This window comes from Bombina bombina, chromosome 2 (genome assembly GCF_027579735.1).
Source record: "Bombina bombina isolate aBomBom1 chromosome 2, aBomBom1.pri, whole genome shotgun sequence".
NCBI classification, from domain to species: Eukaryota; Metazoa; Chordata; class Amphibia; order Anura; family Bombinatoridae; genus Bombina; species Bombina bombina.
The window spans coordinates 541,452,552-541,476,167 of record NC_069500.1 but is presented as its reverse complement, the minus strand read 5'-3'; the positions used below and the strand labels follow the sequence as shown (position 1 = coordinate 541,476,167).

Below are 23,616 nucleotides of genomic sequence, written 5' to 3'. Positions count from 1 at the left end.
AGCGTGCTTCACTTCGCACTAGACAGGGGCGATATTGCTTCATTAGCATTCCTACAGCAGTGGGACGAGGTCCTATTCTCATCCTGGTATTCACAATTGCAAATTATACATTTTGTTGTTACTCACAAACACAAAAGTAAGTTGAATAGGGAGCTCACTCCTTTTGAAAACCTATGTGTACAGCAGACGCCACCAAGACGCACCATTTCCATCCTCTATAAACTTTTGTTGGTGCACGGCGACCAGGTGCTCCCTACTTATACTCAGGCCTGGGACAAAGAGACTAACTCAGACAATACCCCCTCAGTGTGGAGAAGGGCATTTCAAACAGCTATCAGGGCGTCTTCATCTGCCAGCATTCAGGAAATGCATTTTAAATTTACGAGTAGGTGGTATCTCACCCCCTCCAGACTGCACAAAACCAACTCACAAATTACTGATAAATGCTGGAGGGGGTGCGGCCACAGAGGAACAATGTCTCACATATGGTGGACATGCCCAATAATTGTTACATATTGGGAAACGGTATTTACAGCAATGGCAGAAATAACTGAAACTGAATTGGCTCCTAAAATACAGTTCATCATGTTCAAAAACCTCCCTAAAATCCATAACAAAGCTTCTAGCTCATTGATGCTATTGATGATAACTAGCGCAACAAAAACTCATTCCTAAACACTGGAAGTCTGCTGCCACTCCAACTTTAAAAGACTGGCACACTCAAATGACAGAACCCCTCATTCTTGAACTATACCATTTTATGAAAACTAACAAATTAGACTTATACCTCCTGATGACGGAAATCTGAGACAGATACACACTTCCGACCCTGACTGACAATCAAACATAGACAAGCTTCCTTACAACTGATATCAGACACTCTTGAAACCCCTTGCCCCCCTTTTAGCCTATCGAGCTGCATAGTACTAGTTATCCTTCATAAATTGGTCCTGCCTCCACTCCCCATCTTGGAATTTTTACTTCCATAAATCCCACTCATGGTCTACTTTTGCCCCTCTCCTCTTTTTTTTTTTCCCCATCTCTCCTCCGCCCTCCTTACTCACTCTTCTATCCTTTCCACTTTTATACAATATTGTTTACATAACCAATTCTTTACTTTCAGGGCCTAATCTTTTTAATGGCCCTAGTCTCATTATTCATTCTAAATTAAAATGATCTTTTTTTACGCTTAATAGTTATTGTTAAAATTAGTTGTCAATGCAGACTGTTGTCTGAGTTTTCTCTATAGTACTTACTTTTCTCTGACCTGAAGCAATGGTTGTCTTGTTATAGACAGTATAAAGAAGAAGGACCATCCTTCAGTACATAAAACTGTTTGATCAACTACAAACTGTAATGAACCCTTGGTTGAGTCACAACATATGGATTTTTTGTAGTACTATTCTACTCTGCTTCATATATTTTTGTATGGACTAATTTGATTCTGGTCATTGAGTTTTGTTATATAACTTAGAAAACATCAATTAAAAGAGAAAAAAAAAAAAGGTATTTAGTTTAGGACAAAATTAATACTATGCGCATTTATGTTTTATTAAATATAGATGCTATTTATTAACACAAATGTACCTGACCATCGTAAAAAAATAAAATAAAAATTCAAGATATTTTACAAAAAAGTTAATTTCAGAATTTATTGACTTAATTATTAAAAAAACTTTTGAATTTATACAGTAAACTATAGATTAACAATACATCTCTCTGTATTGTATTATTTGTCACATGTTCACTTTAAATCCATGTAACCCTCTACTTAAAGGTACATGAAACCCAAAATGTTTATTTCATGATTCAGATAGAGAATGCAATTTTAAACAACTTTCTAATTTGCTTATATTATCTAATCTGTTTAATTCTCTTGGTATCATTTGTTGAAGGAGCAGCAATGCACTACTGGTTTCTAACTGAACACATGGGTGAGCCAATCACAATCAATGTATATATGCAGCCACTAATCAACAGCTAGAACCTAGGTTATCTGCTGCTCCTGAGCTTTCCAAGATAAACCTTTCAGCAAATGATAACAAGAGAAGGAAGCAAATTAAATAATAGAAGTAAATTGGAAAGTTTAAAATTGTATTCTCTATCTGAATCATGAAATAAAAAGTTTGGGTTTCATGTCCCTTTAAAGGGACATAATACCCAAATGTTTAAACACTTGAAAATGATGCAGCATAGCTGTAAAAAGCTGACTAGAAAATATCTCCTGAACATCTCTATGTAAAAAAGAAAGATATTTTACCTCAAAAGTTCCTCAGTAGCCACCTCCCATTGTAAAGGATTTCTAAGCAACATTTTAGTGTGTCTGTCCCGGGACAGCTGAAAGGATGAGCCTTGTGAACTCTTATATTATTTCACCAATCAGGTAAAGGAAGCCTACTATGAAATCTCATGAGAGTTAAGTCAAATCTCATGAGATCACAGTAAAAGAATTCATGACCTCAGAACTGCTGATGCTGATTGGCTGCTGTTCATTTCTTCATTTTTTTTTATTTTTTTTTACCTGCAGCTGAACAACAGCTGAGTATAACTTTTTACACAGAACTTACTATGCTGAGCTGAGGAGATTGTGAGGTAAAATATCTTCCTTTTTTACATAGAGATGCTCAGGTGATATTTTCCTGTCAGCTTTTTACAGTTATACTGCATCCGTTTCAAGTGATTTAGCATATGAGTATTATGTCCCTTTAAATAACAATTAGCTACCAAATCACATTTGATCAAGATATTATTTACAGAGTTTGAACATCAACACAATCATAAAACAGTGTAACAACTCTAACTAAGGAATTTATTTATGAACTTGCTGAGCCTGCAACTACGAGTTAGCAGACAGTGCTGCTCCTTAAGCTCTCTACCACCTCTGATTCAATGGGGATGAGTGACAAGCCCTGCTGTGCAAGAACAGGGAATCTTGTCCACCCAGTATTTGATAAAGGGGACCCAAATCTCTACAACCAAATAGCAGGTTGCACAAGAGCAGTGCTTGTCAAATCTTCATCAGCAAATCAGTCTCAAGATTGCTGCTTCTTAACTTACATTTGCAGGCTCACATTAGCAAATCTGCACCACAAGGGCTCCAAAGTTACATCCACAGCTTTACAAATGATACTCTAATCTTTTTCACGAACCTCAGACCTAGGGGTAATTATTTTCCAATTCATTCCCACCCTGATTACAATCTATCGGCAATTTGCTCCAAAAATGGCTTTTTGCTTTCTACCCAAAGTGTTTTTTTTTAATTTATCAGGTGATCACAATGTAAAATGGATTTGCTTGTTAAAAGCCTCCAGTCACTAAAGCATTTTCAAAGTCTACGAAAAGTAGTCGTGTAAAGTACCTGTTCTCAAAATAGAAACTGGGCAGTCACCTGAAACTGACCGATACAATAGCCCATTCACATCTTTTAAAGTTACAGTAAAGATCTATTCAAGTAAAACCTTTGTTCACTGTGAAAGGGAAATATTAATTTTCATGTTTAATATTAACCTATTGTAATCCAAATCCACCCTCATCACTGATTAACCATATGAATGCCATATGTATATTGGCATGATAGGCATACTTCTATAGTCACATCAGCATGCCAATTACAAAGTGCTTGTGTCTACATTATTGAACTTGTAAATTGGAATGTGCCTTCTTGAATGTAGTCGCAAGCACTTTGAAATGCACTGTTAAAATTTCAACTTACTTATCTTAACTATTTTAACACATTTTTTGTTTTTGCACTTTTATGTCTCTTTAAGTTTGCATTTATTTAGCTATCCGGCATTATATAACTTTATATTTATATAGAAAAATATGTCAAGTAATCAAATTTCACCTGTAGATATAAAAGCAATTATTTATACTTAGTTATTTTGACATTGTCTATGTCTAAAAAACACACACGCATAAAAAATATATATTTATTTGCCTTAAAAAATATATTTTATTAGGCTTTGATCTATAGACCAGAGATGGCCAACTTCCTAGCATATGGGGCCACAGATTAATATTTTATAAGCCTTTTCCTGGGGCCAGAATGGCTGTGCTAAATAAGAGGTATTTCTACAAATTAATAAAAATCCAACAATCATACAAAAAAAACAACACAATTATATTTTGGAAGTCAATATCTACTTAAAATGAACTTAACATTTGTTATTTGTAAATAAATAAAATATGAGCTAAAGTGATGAAGTTTGGCTTTGTGCAAAGTGAGATACGTGACTCATATTATGCATATGAGAGGCGAAGAGAAAATGTTTGCTAGCGATGAGATCATATCAGTTCCTTACACTTGTGTGAAGATACATTTAAAAATAGCAAATTACTGTATAATTTTGAGCACTTTGGTAGTCTCACTTTTAACAAGTTTCCTTTGCAATGTAATATACAGTTTTGAAAATGTGTTATTTTAATTGCTTAGTTCTCTGCATTTCATTAAAGCTCACATTAGCAATACCTGTACTTTTTATTCATTTAATGTATTCTTAATTCTTGAGATATCCTTTGTTGAAGGAATAGCAATACACATGGGTGAGCCAATCACACAAGGCATCGATGTACAGCAACCAATCAGCAGCTACTGATCCTATCTAGATATGTTTTTCAGCAAAGGATATAAAGAGAATTAATCAAATTAGATAATAGAAGTAAATTAGAAAGTTGTTTAAAATTGGGTTTCATGTCCCTTTTAAGCTTTAAGAAAAAATAGAATGAAGAGAGAAACATTTGGAACTATAACACCTAAAGGACTATTGCTGGATAGAGATATACATCAATCCATCAGCAAAAAAAACAAAACATAAGTTTAGGTGAAAAAGGGCAATCCTTATTTAAAAAGAAAACAATGCAAAATATTTTAAAATACTGATGTTTAAAGGTTTAGAAACAAATGAGTATTCTCTGGGGTTATACTGTAACTTTGGGGGGGTTAATACAAAATGTGTGTAAAAAGGAAAATATTAATCAAATGTACGGCTAGATTTAGAGTTTTGTCGGTAAGGACCCGCGTAGCTAACGCCGGCTTTTTTCTGGCCGCACCATAAAAATAACTCTGATATTGAGAGTCCACAGAATCGCTGCGTTAGGCTCCAAAAAAGGAGCGTAGAGCATTTTTAACGCCACTCCAACTCTCAATACCAGAGTTGCTTACGGACGCGGCCAGCCTCAAAAACGTGCTCGTGCATGATTCCCCCATAGGAAACAATGGGGCTGTTTGAGCTGAAAAAAAACTAACACCTGCAAAAAAGCCGCGTTCAGCTCCTAACGCAGCCCCATTGTTTGCTATGCGTAAACACTTCCTAAGTCTGCACCTAACACCCTAACATGTACCCCAAGTCTAAACACCCCTAACCTTACAAATATTAACCCCTAATCTGCCGTCCCCGTTATCGCTGACCCCTGCATATTATTTTTAACCCCTAATCTGCCGCTCCGTAAACCGCCGCTACTTACATTATCCTTATGTACCCCTAATCTGCTGCCCCTAACACCGCCGACCCCTATATTATATTTATTAACCCCTAATCTGCCTCCCACAACGTCGCCTCCACCTGCCTACACTTATTAACCCCTAATCTGCCGAGCGGACCGCACCGCTACTATAATAAAGTTATTAACCCCTAATCCGCCTCATTAACCCTATAATAAATAGTATTAACCCCTAATCTGCCCTCCCTAACATCGCTGACACCTAACTTCAAACATTAACCCCTAATCTGCCGACCGGAGCTCACCGCTATTCTAATAAATGTATTAACCCCTAAAGCTAAGTCTAACCCTAACACTAACACCTCCCTAAATTAAATATAATTTTAATCTAACGAAATAAATTAACTCATTAAATAAATTATTCCTATTTAAAGCTAAATACTTACCTGTAAAATAAACCCTAATATAGCTACAATATAAATTATAATTACATTGTAGCTATTTTAGGATTAATATTTATTTTACAGGCAACTTTGTAATTATTTTAACCAGGTACAATAGCTATTAAATAGTTAAGAACTATTTAATAGTTACCTAGTTAAAATAATTACAAAATTACCTGTAAAATAAATCCTAACCTAAGTTACAATTAAACCTAACACTATACTATCATTAAATTAATTAAATAAAATACCTACAATTACCTACAATTAAACCTAACACTACACTATCAATACATTAATTAAATACAATATCTACAAATAACTACAATGAAATAAACTAACTAAAGTACAAAAAATAAAAAAGAACTAAGTTACAAAAAAAAAAAAAAATATTTACAAACATAAGAAAAATATTACAACAATTTTAAACTAATTACACCTACTCTAAGCCCCCTAATAAAATAACAAAGCCCCCCAAAATAAAAAATGCCCTACCCTATTCTAAATTACTAAAGTTAAAAGCTCTTTTACCTTACCAGCCCTGAACAGGGCCCTTTGCGGGGCATGCCCCAAGAAGTTCAGCTCTTTTGCCTGTAAAAAAAAACATACAATACCCCCCCCCAGCATTACAACCCACCACCCACATACCCCTAATCTAACCCAAACCCCCCTTAAATAAACCTAACACTAAGCCGCTGAAGATCTTCCTACCTTGTCTTCACCATACCAGGTTCACCGATCGGTCCAGAAGAGCTCCTCCGATGTCCTGATCCAAGCCCAAGCGGGGGGCTGAAGATGTCCATGATCCGGTAGAAGTCTTCATCCAAGCGGGGCAGAAGAGGTCTTCCATCCGATTGAAGTCTTCATCCAAGCGGGGCAGAAGAGGTCTTCCATCCGATTGAAGTCTTCATCCAGGCGGCATCTTCTATCGACATCCATCTGGAGCGGAGCGGCAGCATCCTGAAGACCTCCGATGCGGAACATCCATCCTGGCCGACGACTGAACGACGAATGAAGGTTCCTTTAAATGACGTCATCCAAGATGGCGTCCCTCGAATTCCGATTGGCTGATAGGATTCTATCAGCCAATCGGAATTAAGGTAGGAATATTCTGATTGGCTGATGGAATCAGCCAATCAGAATCAAGTTCAATCCGATTGGCTGATCCGATCAGCCAATCAGATTGAGCTCGCATTCTATTGGCTGATGGGAACAGCCAATAGAATGCGAGCTCAATCTGATTGGCTGATTGGATCAGCCAATCGGATTGAACTTGATTCTGATTGGCTGATTCCATCAGCCAATCAGAATATTCCTACCTTAATTCCGATTGGCTGATAGAATCCTATCAGCCAATCGGAATTCGAGGGACGCCATCTTGAATGACGTCATTTAAAGGAACCGTCATTCGTCGTTCAGTCGTCGGCCAGGATGGATGTTCCGCGTCGGAGGTCTTCAGGATGCTGCCGCTCCAGATGGATGTCGATAGAAGATGCCGCCTGGATGAAGACTTCAATCGGATGGAAGACCTCTTCTGCCCCGCTTGGATGAAGACTTTAATCGGATGGAAAACCTCTTCTGCCCCGCTTGGATGACGACTTCTACCGGATCATGAACATCTTCAGCCCCCCCGCTTGGGCTTGGATCAGGACATCGGAGGAGCTCTTCTGGACCGATCGGTGAACCTGGTATGGTGAAGACAAGGTAGGAAGATCTTCAGGGGCTTAGTGTTAGGTTTATTTAAGGGAGGTTTGGGTTAGATTAGGGGTATGTGGGTGGTGGGTTGTAATGTTGGGGGGGGGTATTGTATGTTTTTTTTTACAGGCAAAAGAGCTGAACTTCTTGGGGTATGCCCCGCAAAGGGCCCTGTTCAGGGCTGGTAAGGTAAAAGAGCTTTTAACTTTAGTAATTTAGAATAGGGTAGGGCATTTTTTATTTTGGGGGGCTTTGTTATTTTATTAGGGGGCTTAGAGTAGGTGTAATTAGTTTAAAATTGTTGTAATATTTTTCTGATGTTTGTAAATATTTTTTTATTTTTTGTAACTTAGTTCTTTTTTATTTTTTGTACTTTAGTTAGTTTACTTCATTGTAGTTATTTGTAGATATTGTATTTATTTAATGTATTGATAGTGTAGTGTTAGGTTTAATTGTAGGTAATTGTAGGTATTTTATTTAATTAATTTAATGATAGTATAGTGTTAGGTTTAATTGTAACTTAGGTTAGGCTTTATTTTACAGGTAATTTTGTAATTATTTTAACTAGGTAACTATTAAATAGTTCTTAACTATTTAATAGCTATTGTACCTGGTTAAAATAATTACAAAGTTGCCTGTAAAATAAATATTAATCCTAAAATAGCTACAATGTAATTATAATTTATATTGTAGCTATATTAGGGTTTATTTTACAGGTAAGTATTTAGCTTTAAATAGGAATAATTTATTTAATAAGAGTTAATTAATTTCGTTAGATTAAAATTATATTTAACTTAGGGGGGTGTTAGTGTTAGGGTTAGACTTAGCTTTAGGGGTTAATACATTTATTAGAATAGCGGTGAGCTCCGGTCAGCAGATTAGGGGTTAATAATTGAAGTTAGGTGTCGGCGATGTTAGGGAGGGCAGATTAGGGGTTAATACTATTTATTATAGGGTTAGTGAGGCGGATTAGGGGTTAATAACTTTATTATAGTAGCGGTGCGGTCCGCTCGGCAGATTAGGGGTTAATAAGTGTAGGCAGGTGGAGGCGACGTTGAGGGGGGCAGATTAGGGGTTAATAAATATAATATAGGGGTCGGCGGTGTTAGGGGCAGCAGATTAGGGGTACATAGCTATAATGTAGGTGGCGGCGCTTTGCGGTCGGCAGATTAGGGGTTAATTATTGTAGGTATCTGGCGGCGACGTTGTGGGGGGCAGATTAGGGGTTAATAAATATAATACAGGGGTCGGCGGTGTTAGGGGCAGCAGATTAGGGGTACATAAGTATAACGTAGGGGGCGGTCGGCAGATTAGGGGTTAAAAAATTTTAATCGAGTGGTGGCGATGTGGGGGGGGCTCGGTTTAGGGGTACATAGGTAGTTTATGGGTGTTAGTGTACTTTAGAGCACAGTAGTTAAGAGCTTTATGAACCGGCGTTAGCCCAGAAAGCTCTTAACTACTGACTTTTTTCTGCGGCTTGAGTTTTGTCGTTAGATTTCTAATGCTCACTTCAGACTCGACTCTAAATACCGGAGTTAGAAAGATCCCATTGAAAAGATAGGATACGCAAATGACGTAAGGGGATCTGCGGTATGGAAAAGTCGCGGCTGAAAAGTGAGCGTTAGACCCTTTTTTGAGTGACTCCAAATACCGGAGTTAGCCTAAAACCAGTGTTAGGAGCCTCTAACGCTGGTTTTCACGGCTAACGCCAAACTCCAAATCTAGGCTGTAGTGAGGTAAGTATATTATTCAAAAATACTAAATTGAACATTTATTGCCCATTTTAGTAAAAGAAAGAAAAGTTACTTCAAAAGGATTTCCAACTCAACATGTAATTGCTTATTAAGGGCTAGATTAAAGGGGTAAATTTATCAAGCTCCATACGGAGCTTGATGCCTCGTGTTTTCGGCGAGCCTGAAGGAAACAGAATTTATGAAGCAGCGGTCTAAAGATTGGGTTGATTGACACCCCTGCTAGCGGCCAAACGGCCAGGAATCTGCAGGGGGCGGCATTGCACCAGCAGTTCACAAGAACTGCTGGTGCAATAATAAATACATTTATCGTTGTGCAGCGGACATGATACACTACATTGTATCATGTCCGCTCGCACATTAATAAATTGACCCCTAAGAGTGGCGCATAATAGATATGGGGTACTTCTTTGCTATTTGACCGTAAATAGTGCGCGTATTACAAGGTAAAAGTAAACGTGTTCGCTTGAGCACAATCAAATTTAGCACACGCCAGGTTAGTGTGACTTCAGAGCTTTGGTTAACTGTTAGGCGAGACAAGTTGTAGAAAACACATCAAAAATACATTTAACAATACAGTTACATTGATATTAAATCTGTCTGAATAAAATATTTTTAAAAATTGCATTAAAAAGTTATGACCTTAAATATAAGGTCTCAGGTGTTAGAAAGAAAGGCCTACAAAGGGCTTTAACATAGAGATACATTCATACACATGTCTAAATACAGGGAGTGCAGAATTATTAGGCAAATGAGTATTTTGACCACATCATCCTCTTTATGCATGTTGTCTTACTCCAAGCTGTATAGGCTCGAAAGCCTACTACCAATTAAGCATATTAGGTGATGTGCATCTCTGTAATGAGAAGGGGTGTGGTCTAATGACATCAACACCCTATATCAGGTGTGCATAATTATTAGGCAACTTCCTTTCCTTTGGCAAAATGGGTCAAAAGAAGGACTTGACAGGCTCAGAAAAGTCAAAAATAGTGAGATATCTTGCAGAGGGATGCAGCACTCTTAAAATTGCAAAGCTTCTGAAGCGTGATCATCGAACAATCAAGCGTTTCATTCAAAATAGTCAACAGGGTCGCAAGAAGCGTGTGGAAAACCCAAGGCGCAAAATAACTGCCCATGAACTGAGAAAAGTCAAGCGTGCAGCTGCCAAGATGCCACTTGCCACCAGTTTGGCCATATTTCAGAGCTGCAACATCACTGGAGTGCCCAAAAGCACAAGGTGTGCAATACTCAGAGACATGGCCAAGGTAAGAAAGGCTGAATGACGACCACCACTGAACAAGACACACAAGCTGAAACGTCAAGACTGGGCCAAGAAATATCTCAAGACTGATTTTTCTAAGGTTTTATGGACTGATGAAATGAGAGTGAGTCTTGATGGGCCAGATGGATGGGCCCGTGGCTGGATTGGTAAAGGGCAGAGAGCTCCAGTCCGACTCAGACGCCAGCAAGGTGGAGGTGGAGTACTGGTTTGGGCTGGTATCATCAAAGATGAGCTTGTGGGGCCTTTTCGGGTTGAGGATGGAGTCAAGCTCAACTCCCAGTCCTACTGCCAGTTTCTGGAAGACACCTTCTTCAAGCAGTGGTACAGGAAGAAGTCTGCATCCTTCAAGAAAAACATGATTTTCATGCAGGACAATGCTCCATCACACGCGTCCAAGTACTCCACATCGTGGCTGGCAAGAAAGGGTATAAAAGAAGAAAATCTAATGACATGGTCTCCTTGTTCACCTGATCTGAACCCCATTGAGAACCTGTGGTCCATCATCAAATGTGAGATTTACAAGGAGGGAAAACAGTACACCTCTCTGAACAGTGTCTGGGAGGCTGTGGTTGCTGCTGCACACAATGTTGATGGTGAACAGATCAAAACACTGACAGAATCCATGGATGGCAGGCTTTTGAGTGTCCTTGCAAAGAAAGGTGGCTATATTGGTCACTGATTTGTTTTTGTTTTGTTTTTGAATGTCAGAAATGTATATTTGTGAATGTTGAGATGTTATATTGGTTTCACTGGTAAAAATAAATAATTGAAATGGGTATATATTTGTTTTTTGTTAAGTTGCCTAATAATTATGCACAGTAATAGTCACCTGCACACACAGATATCCCCCTAAAATAGCTATAACTAAAAACAAACTAAAAACTACTTCCAAAACTATTCAGCTTTGATATTAATGAGTTTTTTGGGTTCATTGAGAACATGGTTGTTGTTCAATAATAAAATTAATCCTCAAAAATACAACTTGCCTAATAATTCTGCACTCCCTGTATGTATGTATGTATATATATATATATATATATATTTTTTATTTTATTTTTTTAAATATATATATATATATATGTCTATATGTGTATACATATGCATTTATGTGTATATATGTATTTACAGATATTTAAACATACAAATATGCAATATATATTCATTATTTATTTTTCAGCCTTTTGCTGTTAAAAAACATCTAAAAATTGTTCTTGTTTGACTTTCTCCCAGGCTTCGGTTAATACTTTTAGGCAATTTATGTGAGCTTTTGTTTATGTTTTCCTTCCTCCCTAAGCTTCTATGGTGTCACATGCTTTTAATAGGCACATCAGTTTTGCATCAACAATAATCTTTTTTTTTTTTTGTGTTGTTGTTCTGTATGATGTTAATACTCAAAAAGAAGGTAACGCTTATATATCTATTACCCCTTTGTGGGTTAACACTATGGGGCCAATTTAACATGCTGCAAATGCAGCAGTTTCTGCGCGAGCCGTCAGGCTTGCCAGAAACATAAGTTAAGAAGCAACGGTCTTAAGACCGCTGCTCCTTAACTTATCCGCCACCTCTGAGGTGGCCGACAGCAATCAGCCCGATATAATTGACTGTGCAATTATAAATGCTGACAGCGTATGCTGTTGGCATTTATTGATGTGCGGCGGACATGATCCGCTAAAGCATAAATCTACCTCTAAGGGTTTAAATAAATAATACATTGTTAAAATTGTTAATTGTGAAAATATTACTGACATCTGAGAATGTTGTTGTATTCTTTCTTTTTCCCTTTCCTTTTTTTTGCTTTTTGTACCCTGCCTGACCTATAAATAAATTCTTTAAAAAAAAAAACAATCATTGTAGGAATTTTTTTTCTTGCCAATAGTAACTAAGTTGAATCAGTGCTGAACCTCCTTAAAGGGGCACTGTACACTAGATTTTTCTTAGCATAAATGTTTTTAGATGATCCATTTATATAGCCCATGTTTTTTTAACAATGAATAGTTTTGCTTACTTTTTAATAACATTGTGCTGATTTATCAGATGTAGTAGACCCAAGTCTACAGACTCCTGCTTGCTCCTGTTTGTGTAATGGGTCTTTTTATATGCAGGGGGAGGGTCTGCATTTCCTGCTTTCTCAGTCCCTTTCAGTGGGTGTCCAACCCTAACCTCATCAACGGTGCTAAAATGCTTTGAACGCAATAAGACTTGCTTTGCTGCAATTTTTTTTCAATAGCCAAACTCCCCCTACCACTTGTCTGATTTGAAGAAAACAATACAAACTTGTTACCACAGTAAATAACTCTACCCACACGATTATTGTATTAGCAAAATAACCATTGTTTTACAGTTCCATATCTGATCATCTCTGCCAATTAAAGGGGCACTAAACCCAACATTTTTCATTAATAATTCAGTTAGAGAATACAATTTTAAACAACATTCGAATTTACTTCTATTATCCAATTTGTTTTAGATATCCTTTGTTGAAGAAATAGCAATGCATATGGGTGAGCCAATCATACGAGGCATCTCTGTGCACCCACCAATCAGCAGCTACTGAGCCTATCTAGATATGCTTTTCAGCAAAGAATATCAATAGAATAAAACAGATTAGATAATAGAAGTAAATTAGAAAGGTGTTTAAAATTGCACACTCTTTCTAAATCATAAAAGAAAATAATGGGGTTTCATGTCCCTTTAATGTCAGATATGGTGCAGGGTTAGGCTTCTGAAGCCTGCTTGTGCCTTTCCAGTTATTCAGAATTTGAAAACTTTCAATTTTCAGACTTAAAATTAAGGGGGGCAAAATAAATAATACAATTATATTACAAAGTTGTAGGAAACTTATTGAAATACCTTCTATTAAATGGTAACTAATAATAAAACTAATACTAGTATAAATATTGATTTATGTATAAATAGAATAACATTTATTTACAAGCCAGACATTGAGATATTTGCCCAAGCTAGTTATGTGCTAGTTTTGAAATGATCCTCATTTAATAAGACTTTTTAAGGAGCAATAGGATTTACACTATTATCTCCTCCTATTCGGTCTTTGGAATATCTACCATACCATGCAAGTACCAATCGAAAATTTGGCCGAATTCGCCAAATTCTAAGATTCGAATGGATTCGAATTTCGGAATTACCCTAGCAACAAAACTAAACTAATCCGAATGCATTTGTAACAAATAAATCCAAATCATAGTAACATAGTAACATAGTAGATAAGGTTGAAAAAAGACTGAAGTCCATCGAGTTCAACCTATATCAGTTCAGATTTATTTGTTACAATTGAATGGCCATGGACTAATCACAATTCAGTATAAAAATTAAATTTAGTGAGATTTAGTGATATAGAACAGTGAAATAATTCAGTTTTTGTAACTTGGAACCATCTGAATCAACATAACACATACCGAACTTCCGAATTTACGAATCGAATCTGAAACGAATACATCCAAATTTATTCTAATCCGAATGAATCCAAGACGAATACATTATAATGCCACACTTGATATTCACTAGTTGTTGGACTACTAAATGCATCATGTTTGAAGTGTCTAACCCCTTAATGACCACAGCACTTTTCCATTTCCTGTCCGTTTGGGACCAAGGCTATTTTTACATTTTTGCGGTGTTTGTGTTTAGCTGTAATTTTCCTCTTACTCATTTACTGTACCCACACATATTATATACAGTTTTTCTCGCCATTAAATGGACTTTCAAAAGATACCATTATTTTTATCATATCTTATAATTTACTATAACAAAAAAAATACAAAATATGAGGAAAAAATAGAAAAAACACACTTTTTCTAACTTTGACCCCCAAAATCTGTTACACATCTACAACCACCAAAAAACACCCATGCTAAATAGTTTCAAAATTTTGTCCTGAGTTTAGAAATACCCAATGTTTACATGTTCTTTGCTTTATTTGCAAGTTTTAGGGCAATAAATACAAGTAGCACTTTGCTATTTCCAAACAATTTTTTTTTCAAAATTAGCGCTAGTTACATTGGAACACTAATATCTTTCAGGAATCCCTGAATATCCCTTGACATGTATATATTTTTTTAGAAGACATCCCAAAGTACTGATCTAGGCCCATTTTGGTATATTTCATGCCACCATTTCACCGCCAAATGCGATCAAATAAAAAAAAAATGTTCACTTTTTCACAAATTTTTTCACAAACTTTAGGTTTCTCATTCAAATTATTTACAAACAACTTATGCAATTATGGCATAAATGGTTGTAAATGCTTCTCTGAGATCCCCTTTGTTCATAAATAGCAGACATATATGGCTTTGGCTTTGCATTTTGGTAATTAGAAGGCCGCTAAATGCCACTTTGCACCACACGTGTTTTATGCCCAGCAGTGAAGGGGTTAATTGGGGAGCATGTAGGGAGCTTCTAGGGTTAATTTTAGTGTAGTGTAGTAGACAACCCCAAGTATTGATCTAGGCCCATTTTGGTATATTTCATGCAGGGTTAATTTTAGCTTTAGTGTAAAGATCAGCCTCCCATCTGACACATCACACCCCCTGATCCCTCCCAAACAGCTCCCTTCCCTCCCCCACCCCACAATTGTCCCCGCCATCTTAAGTACTGGTAGAAAGTCTGCCAGTACTAAAATAAAAGGTATCTTTTTTTATGCTGCTGTGTAGGATGCCCCCCCCCCATAGCTCTCTAACCCTCCCCCTCTGCCTTATTGGGGGCCATCTTGGGTACTGGCAGCTGCCTGCCAGTACCCAGTTTGCAAAAAACAATGGGTTTTATTTTTATTTTTTCATTTTTTCTGTAGTGTAGCTTTCCCCTCCACAGACCAACCCCCCACCCCCTGACTGATCATTTTTTATAAAATGTATTCCCCCCCTTTTTCACACTTTTAACACAAGTTTTTCTGTAGTGTAGCAGTTCCCACCCGCTCCCTCCCTGTGCACGCCCCCGCCTCCCCTTGCACGTGCGTGTGCCCCCTGCTTTTCCCGCCCATGATCCCGCCCCCCCTCCACATCACAAGGCCCATCAATGGCCGCCACCCGCCTCCCACACCGTCTCCCACCCACCAACGATACCGGCCATGGATGTCCAGTGCAGAGAGGGCCACAGAGTGGCTCTCTCTGCATCGGATAGCTAAAAAAGGTTATTGCAGGATGCCTCGATATCGAGGCATCACTGCAATAACCGGAAAGCGTCTGGAAGCGATATATATATACTGTATATAGGAATATCATCTATTAAAAAAAACAAGAACATTTCCCCTATATAAAGAACATTGAAATGTAAAACATTTACAGTAAATACACAGTAACCCTTAATATTTTTATTAATATTCATATGAATAATTTTTATCAGATAGTGTATATATGAGTGTAACAGTTTAATGTATTTATTTGGTGTGTGGTGCAACTTTTATTTTAGCCCTAACCCTTTACGCAAGGTCTTCAGTCACGCTAATCCAATGCATTAAATACTATTGTGTTAGAGTGAACACGTTTACTTTATACTTGTAATACGCACGCAAATTAACACAGGCTTAATATCGCTAACTTTAACGCACCCCATGTAATCTAGCCAAGATTTTTTTTTTTAATTCTATTGTAAAAAGAAGGGATTATCCCCATATATTAAAGGACTTTGGGTATATGCATATAACTTTGACAAATATATGGCTATTAAACACATGGATAAGAATGTTTACTAAAAATATCTAGTGCTATGGGCAATATTTAGGTAAGGCTGCAAGGTTCTCTCCTCCATATTGATCTTTTGAGTTCTGGGCACCATGTTTGTCCACACAACAAAAGTCCCCAAACACGCACATTTTTAGTTCTGCTTTTTCCTAAAGCCACAAAAACTGTTGAAATAACCATAAAAATGCATCTATTTTTTTAAGAGTGTGATAGATTATGTATTTGTAAATAGAAAACAAGAATAAATAATATAACACTAGATATGTGCATAATCGAAAAATTTGTTTCGTTTCGGATCGATTCAGAGTTTTTCAAATTTCGTTTCGGATCGATTCAAATTCGGAAAACTTCGAATTAATTTGTTTCTGATTCGTTTCGGAATCATTTGGATTCGAAAAAATTCGACTGGATTCGGTTCGATTTGGTTCGGTTCGGAAATTCGGAATTTCGGTATGTGTGCTGTGTATTAGACTAGTATTATGTACTGTATATTAGGTGTAACCCATAGCAGAGTGATATAACCTAATATACTGTACAACACTAGTGTATTCCATGGCCATCCGAATTTACCGAATAAATCCGAACTAATTCGGATTTATTCGGTAAATTCTGCAGTATTTTAATTCGGAAATTCGGTTCGATCCGAATCTCCGAATTTGCCGAATTTCCGGATCGATCCGAAACGAATTGCACATATCTATATAACACTGTAACTACAACAGAACATTACCTTTCGTTTTTTGAATGCTCCTTTGGTACCGGGCACAGCTTCACAAACTCGGCAGAAAGCTTCTCTGAAATGACAGAAAAATACGTCTGATGATGTTTATCTCAGATAACATAAATTATTCATAAGACATTTAAAATAAGATTAACAGAGTAACAATCACTTTGAAATCACTGCATCAAAACCGACGGAGGACGTCATGAAACAATCAAGGTATTCTAATATAGAAAGGATTGATGCAGCCTAAAAATAGTTACTTGTTAAAATTAAAACTAGTAGTCAAGTTGTAAATAGTTAAAATTGTATTTTCCTATAAAATTGTAACATTGTTAAATGAATCCTGGCAGACATAACCTATCTGAAAATAGAGCAGGATTTAATTTATATTTATGAAGCTTGGTTGGATTAGAGTTAATTATTTTTAAACTCAAGGTATAGGGGCATATTTATCAATGTGTGAGCGGACATGATATGAAGTAACGTATCATGTCCGCTGCACATCGATAAATGTATTTATTATTGCACCAGCAGTTCTTGTGAACTATTGGTGCAATGCCCCCCCCCTGCAGATTCGCGGCCGCTAGCAGGGGGTGTCAATCAACCCAATCGTATTCGATCAGGTTGATTTCCGTCCACGGGCTCAGAGCAGGCGGACAAGTTATGGAGCACCAGTCTTGCTTTTCAACAAAAGAAACACAAGAGAACGAACAAAATTTTATATTAGAAGTAAATTAGAAAGTTGTTTAAAATTGCATGCTCTATTTAAATCATGAAAGAAAATGTTGGGTTCCATGTCCCTTTAAATGGATCATTGAATAGGTTTGAGCAGAATTATGTTCATCTTCCATCACTTAGACAATGACCCAGTTAACCTCATGTCATGTATCAAAGATCTGGCCTGGGTTTTATGCCCCTATTGTATTGGGCTGTGAAGGATTGGTTGTGCAGCCTGGCCTTCTAAACAGTGGTGCCATGACAAGCAAAAACTGGATACTCTCTCAATGGCAGGCGCCGTGATATCACCATGGGTGCATGTGGTGACGTTTAAACAAGGGAAATCCTGTTTTTCCAGTGTGGGGTTTTAAATCTCTGTCATTAGTATGTGGAAGGCATAAAATGGCACCACTGTATTATGCCCGGCAGTGAAGGGGTTAATTAGGGAGCTTGTATGGTTAATTTTAGCTTAGTGTAGTAGACAACCCAAAGTAGCACTTTGCTATTTCCAAACCATTTTTTTTTTTTTCAAAATTAGCGATAGTTACATTGGGACACTGATATCTGTCAGGAATCCCTGAATATCCCTTGACATGCATATATTTTTTTTAGTAGACAACCCAAAGTATTGATCTAGGCCCATTTTGATATATTTCATGCCACCATTTCACCGTCAAATGTGATCAAATAAAAAAATAGTTAACTTTTTCACTAACTTTGGGTTTCTCAATGAAATTATTTACAAACAGCTTGTGCAATTATGGGATAAATGGTTGTAAATGCTTCTCTGGGATCCCCTTTGTTCAGAAATAGCAGACATATATGACTTTGGCATTACTTTTTGGTAATTAGAAGGCCGCTAAATGCCACTGCGCATCACACTTGTATTATGCCCAGCAGTGACAGGGTTAATTAGGTAGCTTGTAGGGAGCGTGAAGGGGTCATTTTAGCTTTAGTGTAGAGATCAGCCTCCCACCTGACACATCCCACCCCCTGATCCCTCCCAAACAGCTCTCTTCCCGCCCCCGCCCCACAATTGTCCCCACCTTCTTAAGTACTGGCAGAATGTCTGCCAGTACTAAAATAAAAGGTTTTTTTTATTATTATTTATTTTATTTTTTTAAAAAATCATATTCTGCTGTGTAGGATCCCCCCTTAGCCCCCAACCTCTCTGATCTCCCCCCCCCAAAGATCTCTCTAACCCTCCCCCCACTAACTATTCACCACCATTTTGGGTACTGGCAGCTGTCTGCCAGTACCCACTTTGCAATAAAATGTGATTTTTTTTTTTTTTTTAAACAACCCTCACTTTTTCTGTAGTGTAGCTGCCCCCCTCCATTCCCTACACCCTCCCAGATCGCTTTTTAAAAGTATCCCACCCCTCCTCTGCCACCCACCACCCTCTCCCAGCATTTTTGATGACGCTAGATCGCGCGCACCCGCCCCTCACCTCCCGCACACGCTACCGTGCGTACCCAACATCAATAACTGCTGGCTGGAAGGAAGTTCCCCAGTGATGGCCTGCCCACATGTAAGTTTTTATTTATTTTAACTAGGTAGACTAGTTAGTAAATAGTTATTAACTATTTAACCTAGTTAAAATAAATACAAACTTACCTGTGAAATAAAACCTAAGCTGCCTTACACTAAAACCTAAAGATACAAAAAATAAAAAAAACACTATTACAAAAAATAAAAAACCTACCATTACAAAAAATAACAAACTAACACTTAGATTACGAGTTTTGGGTTAGAAGCTGTGCGGTGCTAACAAGCAGTTTATGCTCACCGCTCACTTACAGACAGCGCTGGTATTACAGGTTTTTATAAACCCGGCGTAAACCGCAAAAAAGTGATCGTAGAGTAAAATTTTGCTCCACATCTCACCTCCATACCAGCGCTGCTTACGTTAGCGGTGAGCTGGCTAAACGTGCTTGTGCACGATTTCCCCATAGGAATCAATGGGGGAGAGCCGACTGAAAAAAAACCTAACATCTGCAAAAAAGCAGCGTAAAGCTCCTAACGCAGCCCCATTGATTCCTATGGGGAAATACATTTTATGCCTACACCTAACACCCTAACATGAACCCCGAGTCTAAACACCCCTAATCTTACACTTATTAACCCCTAATCTGCTGCCCCCGACATCGCCGACACCTACATTATATTATTAACCATCTGCAGCTCCGGACGCCGCCCCCACCTACATTATACTTATGAACCCCTAATCTGCTGCCCCCAACATCGCCGACACCTACATAATATTTATTAACCCCTAATCTGCCGCCCCAACGTCGCCACCACTATAATAAAGTTATTAACCCCTAAACCTAAGTGTAACCCTAACCCCCCTAATTTAAATATAATTTAAATAAATCTAAATAAAATGACTACAATTATCTAAATAATTCCTATTTAAAACTAAATACTTACCTATAAAATAAACCCTAAGCTAGCTACAATATAATAGTTACGTTGTAGCTAGATTAGGGTTTATTTTTATTTTACAGGCAACTTTGTATTTATTTTAACTATTTGCAATAGTTATTAAATAGTTAACTATTAACTATTAACTATTTAATAACTACCTATTTAAAATAAAGACAAATTTACCTGTAAAATAAAACCTAACCTAAGTTACAATTATACTTAACACTACACTACAATTAAATGAATTACCTAAATTAAATACAATTAATTACAATTAAATAAAATTATCTAAAGTACAAAAAAAACAAAAAACTAAATTACAGAAAATAATAAAGAAATTACAATATTTTTAAACTAATTACACCTAATCTAATCCTCTAACAAAATAAAAAGCCCCCCCAAAATAAAAAAAAGCCCTAACCTACACTTAATTACAAATAGCCCTTAAAAGGGCCTTTTGTGGGGCATTGCCCCAAAGTAATCAGCTCTTTTACCTGAAAAAAAAATTACAATTTCCCCCCAACATTAAAATCCACCACCCACACAACCAACCCTACTCTAAAACCCACCCAATCCCCCCTTAAAGAAACCTAACACTAACCCCCTGAAGATCACCTTACCGGGAGACGTCTTCACCCAACCGGGCCGAAGTCCTCAACAAAGCCGGGAGAAGTCTTCATCCAAGCCGGGCAAAGTAGTCCTCTAGATAGGCAGAAGTCTTCATCTAGACGGCATCTTCTATCTTCAAACATCCGGCGCGGAGCAGGTCCATCTTCAAGACATCCGACGCGGAGCATCCTCTTCTTCCGAAAGCTAAACACAGAATGAATTCTATCAGCCAATCAGAGTTAAGGTAGAAAAAATCCTATTGGCTGATGCAATCAGCCAATAGGATTGAAGCTCAATCTTATTGACTGATCCAATCAGCCAATAGGATTGAGCTGGCATTCTATTGGCTGTTCCAATCAGCCAATAGAATGCCAGTTCAATCCTATTGGCTGATTGCATCAACTAATAGGATTTTTTCTACCTTATTTCCGATTGGTTGATAGAATTCTATCAGCCAATCGGAATTGAAGGGACGCCATCTTGGATGACATTATTTAAAGGAACCTTCATTCTGTGTTTAGTCTGCGTCAGAAGAGGACTTCGCTGCTTGGATGGTTGAAGACTTCTCCGCTTGGATGAAGACTTCTCTGCCTGGATGAAGACTTCTCCACCTGGATGTTGGGACTTCTCCGCCTGGATGTTGGGACTTCAGAACTGTAAGTGGATCTTTGGGGGTTAGTTTAGGATATTTTGTTACATTTTTTGTGTGGGTTTTTATTTTAGATTAGGGTTTGGGCTTGTAAAAGAGCTAAATGCCTTTTTAAGAGCAATGCCCATCCAAATGCCCTTTTCAGAGTTAGTGTTTTTATTTGGGGGGGTTGGTTGGGTGGTGGATTTTACTGTCGGGGGGTATTTGTATTTTTTTTACAGGTATTACAGGTAAAAGAGCTGATATCTTTGGGGCAATGCCCCATAAAAGGCCTGTTTAAGGGCTATTGCTAGTTTATTGTAGGCTAGAGTTTTTTTTATTTGGGGGGGGGGGCTTTTTTATTTTTATAGGGCTATTAGATTAGATGTAAAAAAAATTATCTTGGATAATTTTGTTTGTTAATTTTCGTAATTTAGTGTTTGTTATTTTTTGTAACTTACGGCTAGATTTAGAGTTTTGTCGGTAAGGACCCGCGTAGCTAACGCCGGCTTTTTTCTGGCCGCACCATAAAAATAACTCTGGTATTGAGAGTCCACATAAAGGCTGCGTTAGGCTCCAAAAAAGGAGCGTAGAGCATATTTAACGCAGCTTCAACTCTCGATACCAGAGTTGCTTACGGACTCATCCACGATTCCCCCATAGGAAACAATGGGGCTGTTTGAGCTGAAAAAAAACCTAACACCTGCAAAAAAGCTGCGTTCAGCTCCTAACGCAGCCCCATTGTTTGCTATGCGTAAACACTTCCTAAGTCTGCACCTAACACCCTAACATGTACCCCGAGTCTAAACACCCCTAACCTTACACTTATTAACCCCTAATCTGCCGCCCTCGCTATCGCTGACCCCTGCATATTATTTTTAACCCCTAATCTGCCGTTCCATAAACCGCCGCTACTTACATTATCCTTATGTACCCCTAATCTGCTGCCCCTAACACCGCCGACCCCTATATTATATTTATTAACCCCTAATCTGCCTCCCACAACATCGCCTCCACCTGCCTACACTTATAAACCCCTAATCTGCTGAGCGGACCGCACCGCTACTATAATAAAGTTATTAACCCCTAATCCGCCTCACTAACCCTATAATAAATAGTATTAACCCCTAATCTGCCCTCCCTAACATCGCTGACACCTAACTTCAAACATTAACCCCTAATCTGCCGACCGGAGCTCACCGCTATTCTAATAAATGTATTAACCCCTAAAGCTAAGTCAAACCCTAACACTAACACCCCCCTAAGTTAAATATAATTTTAATCTAACGAAATAAATTAACTCTTATTAAATAAATTATTCCTATTTAAAGCTAAATACTTACCTGTAAAATAAACCCTAATATAGCTACAATATAAATTATAATTACATTGTAGCTATTTTAGGATTAATATTTATTTTACAGGCAACTTTGTAATTATTTTAACCAGGTACAATAGCTATTAAATAGTTAAGAACTATTTAATAGTTACCTAGTTAAAATAATAACAAAATTACCTGTAAAATAAATCCTAACCTAAGTTACAATTAAACCTAACACTACACTATCAATACATTAATTAAATACAATATCTACAAATTACTACAATGAAATAAACTAACTAAAGTACAAAAAATAAAAAAGAACTAAGTTACAAAAAATAAAAAAATATTTACAAACATAAGAAAAATATTCCAACAATTTTAAACTAATTACACCTACTCTAAGCCCCCTAATAAAATAACAAAGCCCCCCAAAATAAAAAATGCCCTACCCTATTTTAAATTACTAAAGTTCAAAGCTCTTTTACCTTACCAGCCCTGAACAGGGCCCTTTGCGGGGCATGCCCCAAGAAGTTCAGCCCTTTTGCCTGTAAAAAAAAACATACAATACCCCCCCCCCAACATTACAACCCACCACCCACATACCCCTAATCTAACCCAAACCCCCCTTAAATAAACCTAACACTAAGCCCCTGAAGATCTTCCGACCTTGTCTTCACCATACCAGGTTCACCGATCGGTCCAGAAGAGCTCCTCCGATGTCCTGATCCAAGCCCAAGCAGGGGGCTGAAGATGTCCATGATCCGGTAGAAGTCTTCATCCAAGCGGGGCAGAAGAGGTCTTCCATCCGATTGAAGTCTTCATCCAAGCGGGGCAGAAGAGGTCTTCCATCCGATTGAAGTTTTCATCCAGGCGGCATC

General features: G+C 37.6%; 1 protein-coding gene across 1 annotated transcript in view; it reads right to left on the bottom strand.

Moving 5' to 3' along the window:
- The window catches only part of SHC3 (SHC adaptor protein 3), a 283,686-nt gene that overhangs the window by 150,308 nt on the left and 109,762 nt on the right, over positions 1 to 23,616 (bottom strand). Inside the window, exon 3 of the mRNA XM_053702398.1 lies at positions 17,037 to 17,100. Coding sequence (XP_053558373.1) covers positions 17,037 to 17,100 — 64 coding nt within the window. The remainder of the gene's footprint in view (positions 1 to 17,036; positions 17,101 to 23,616) is intronic.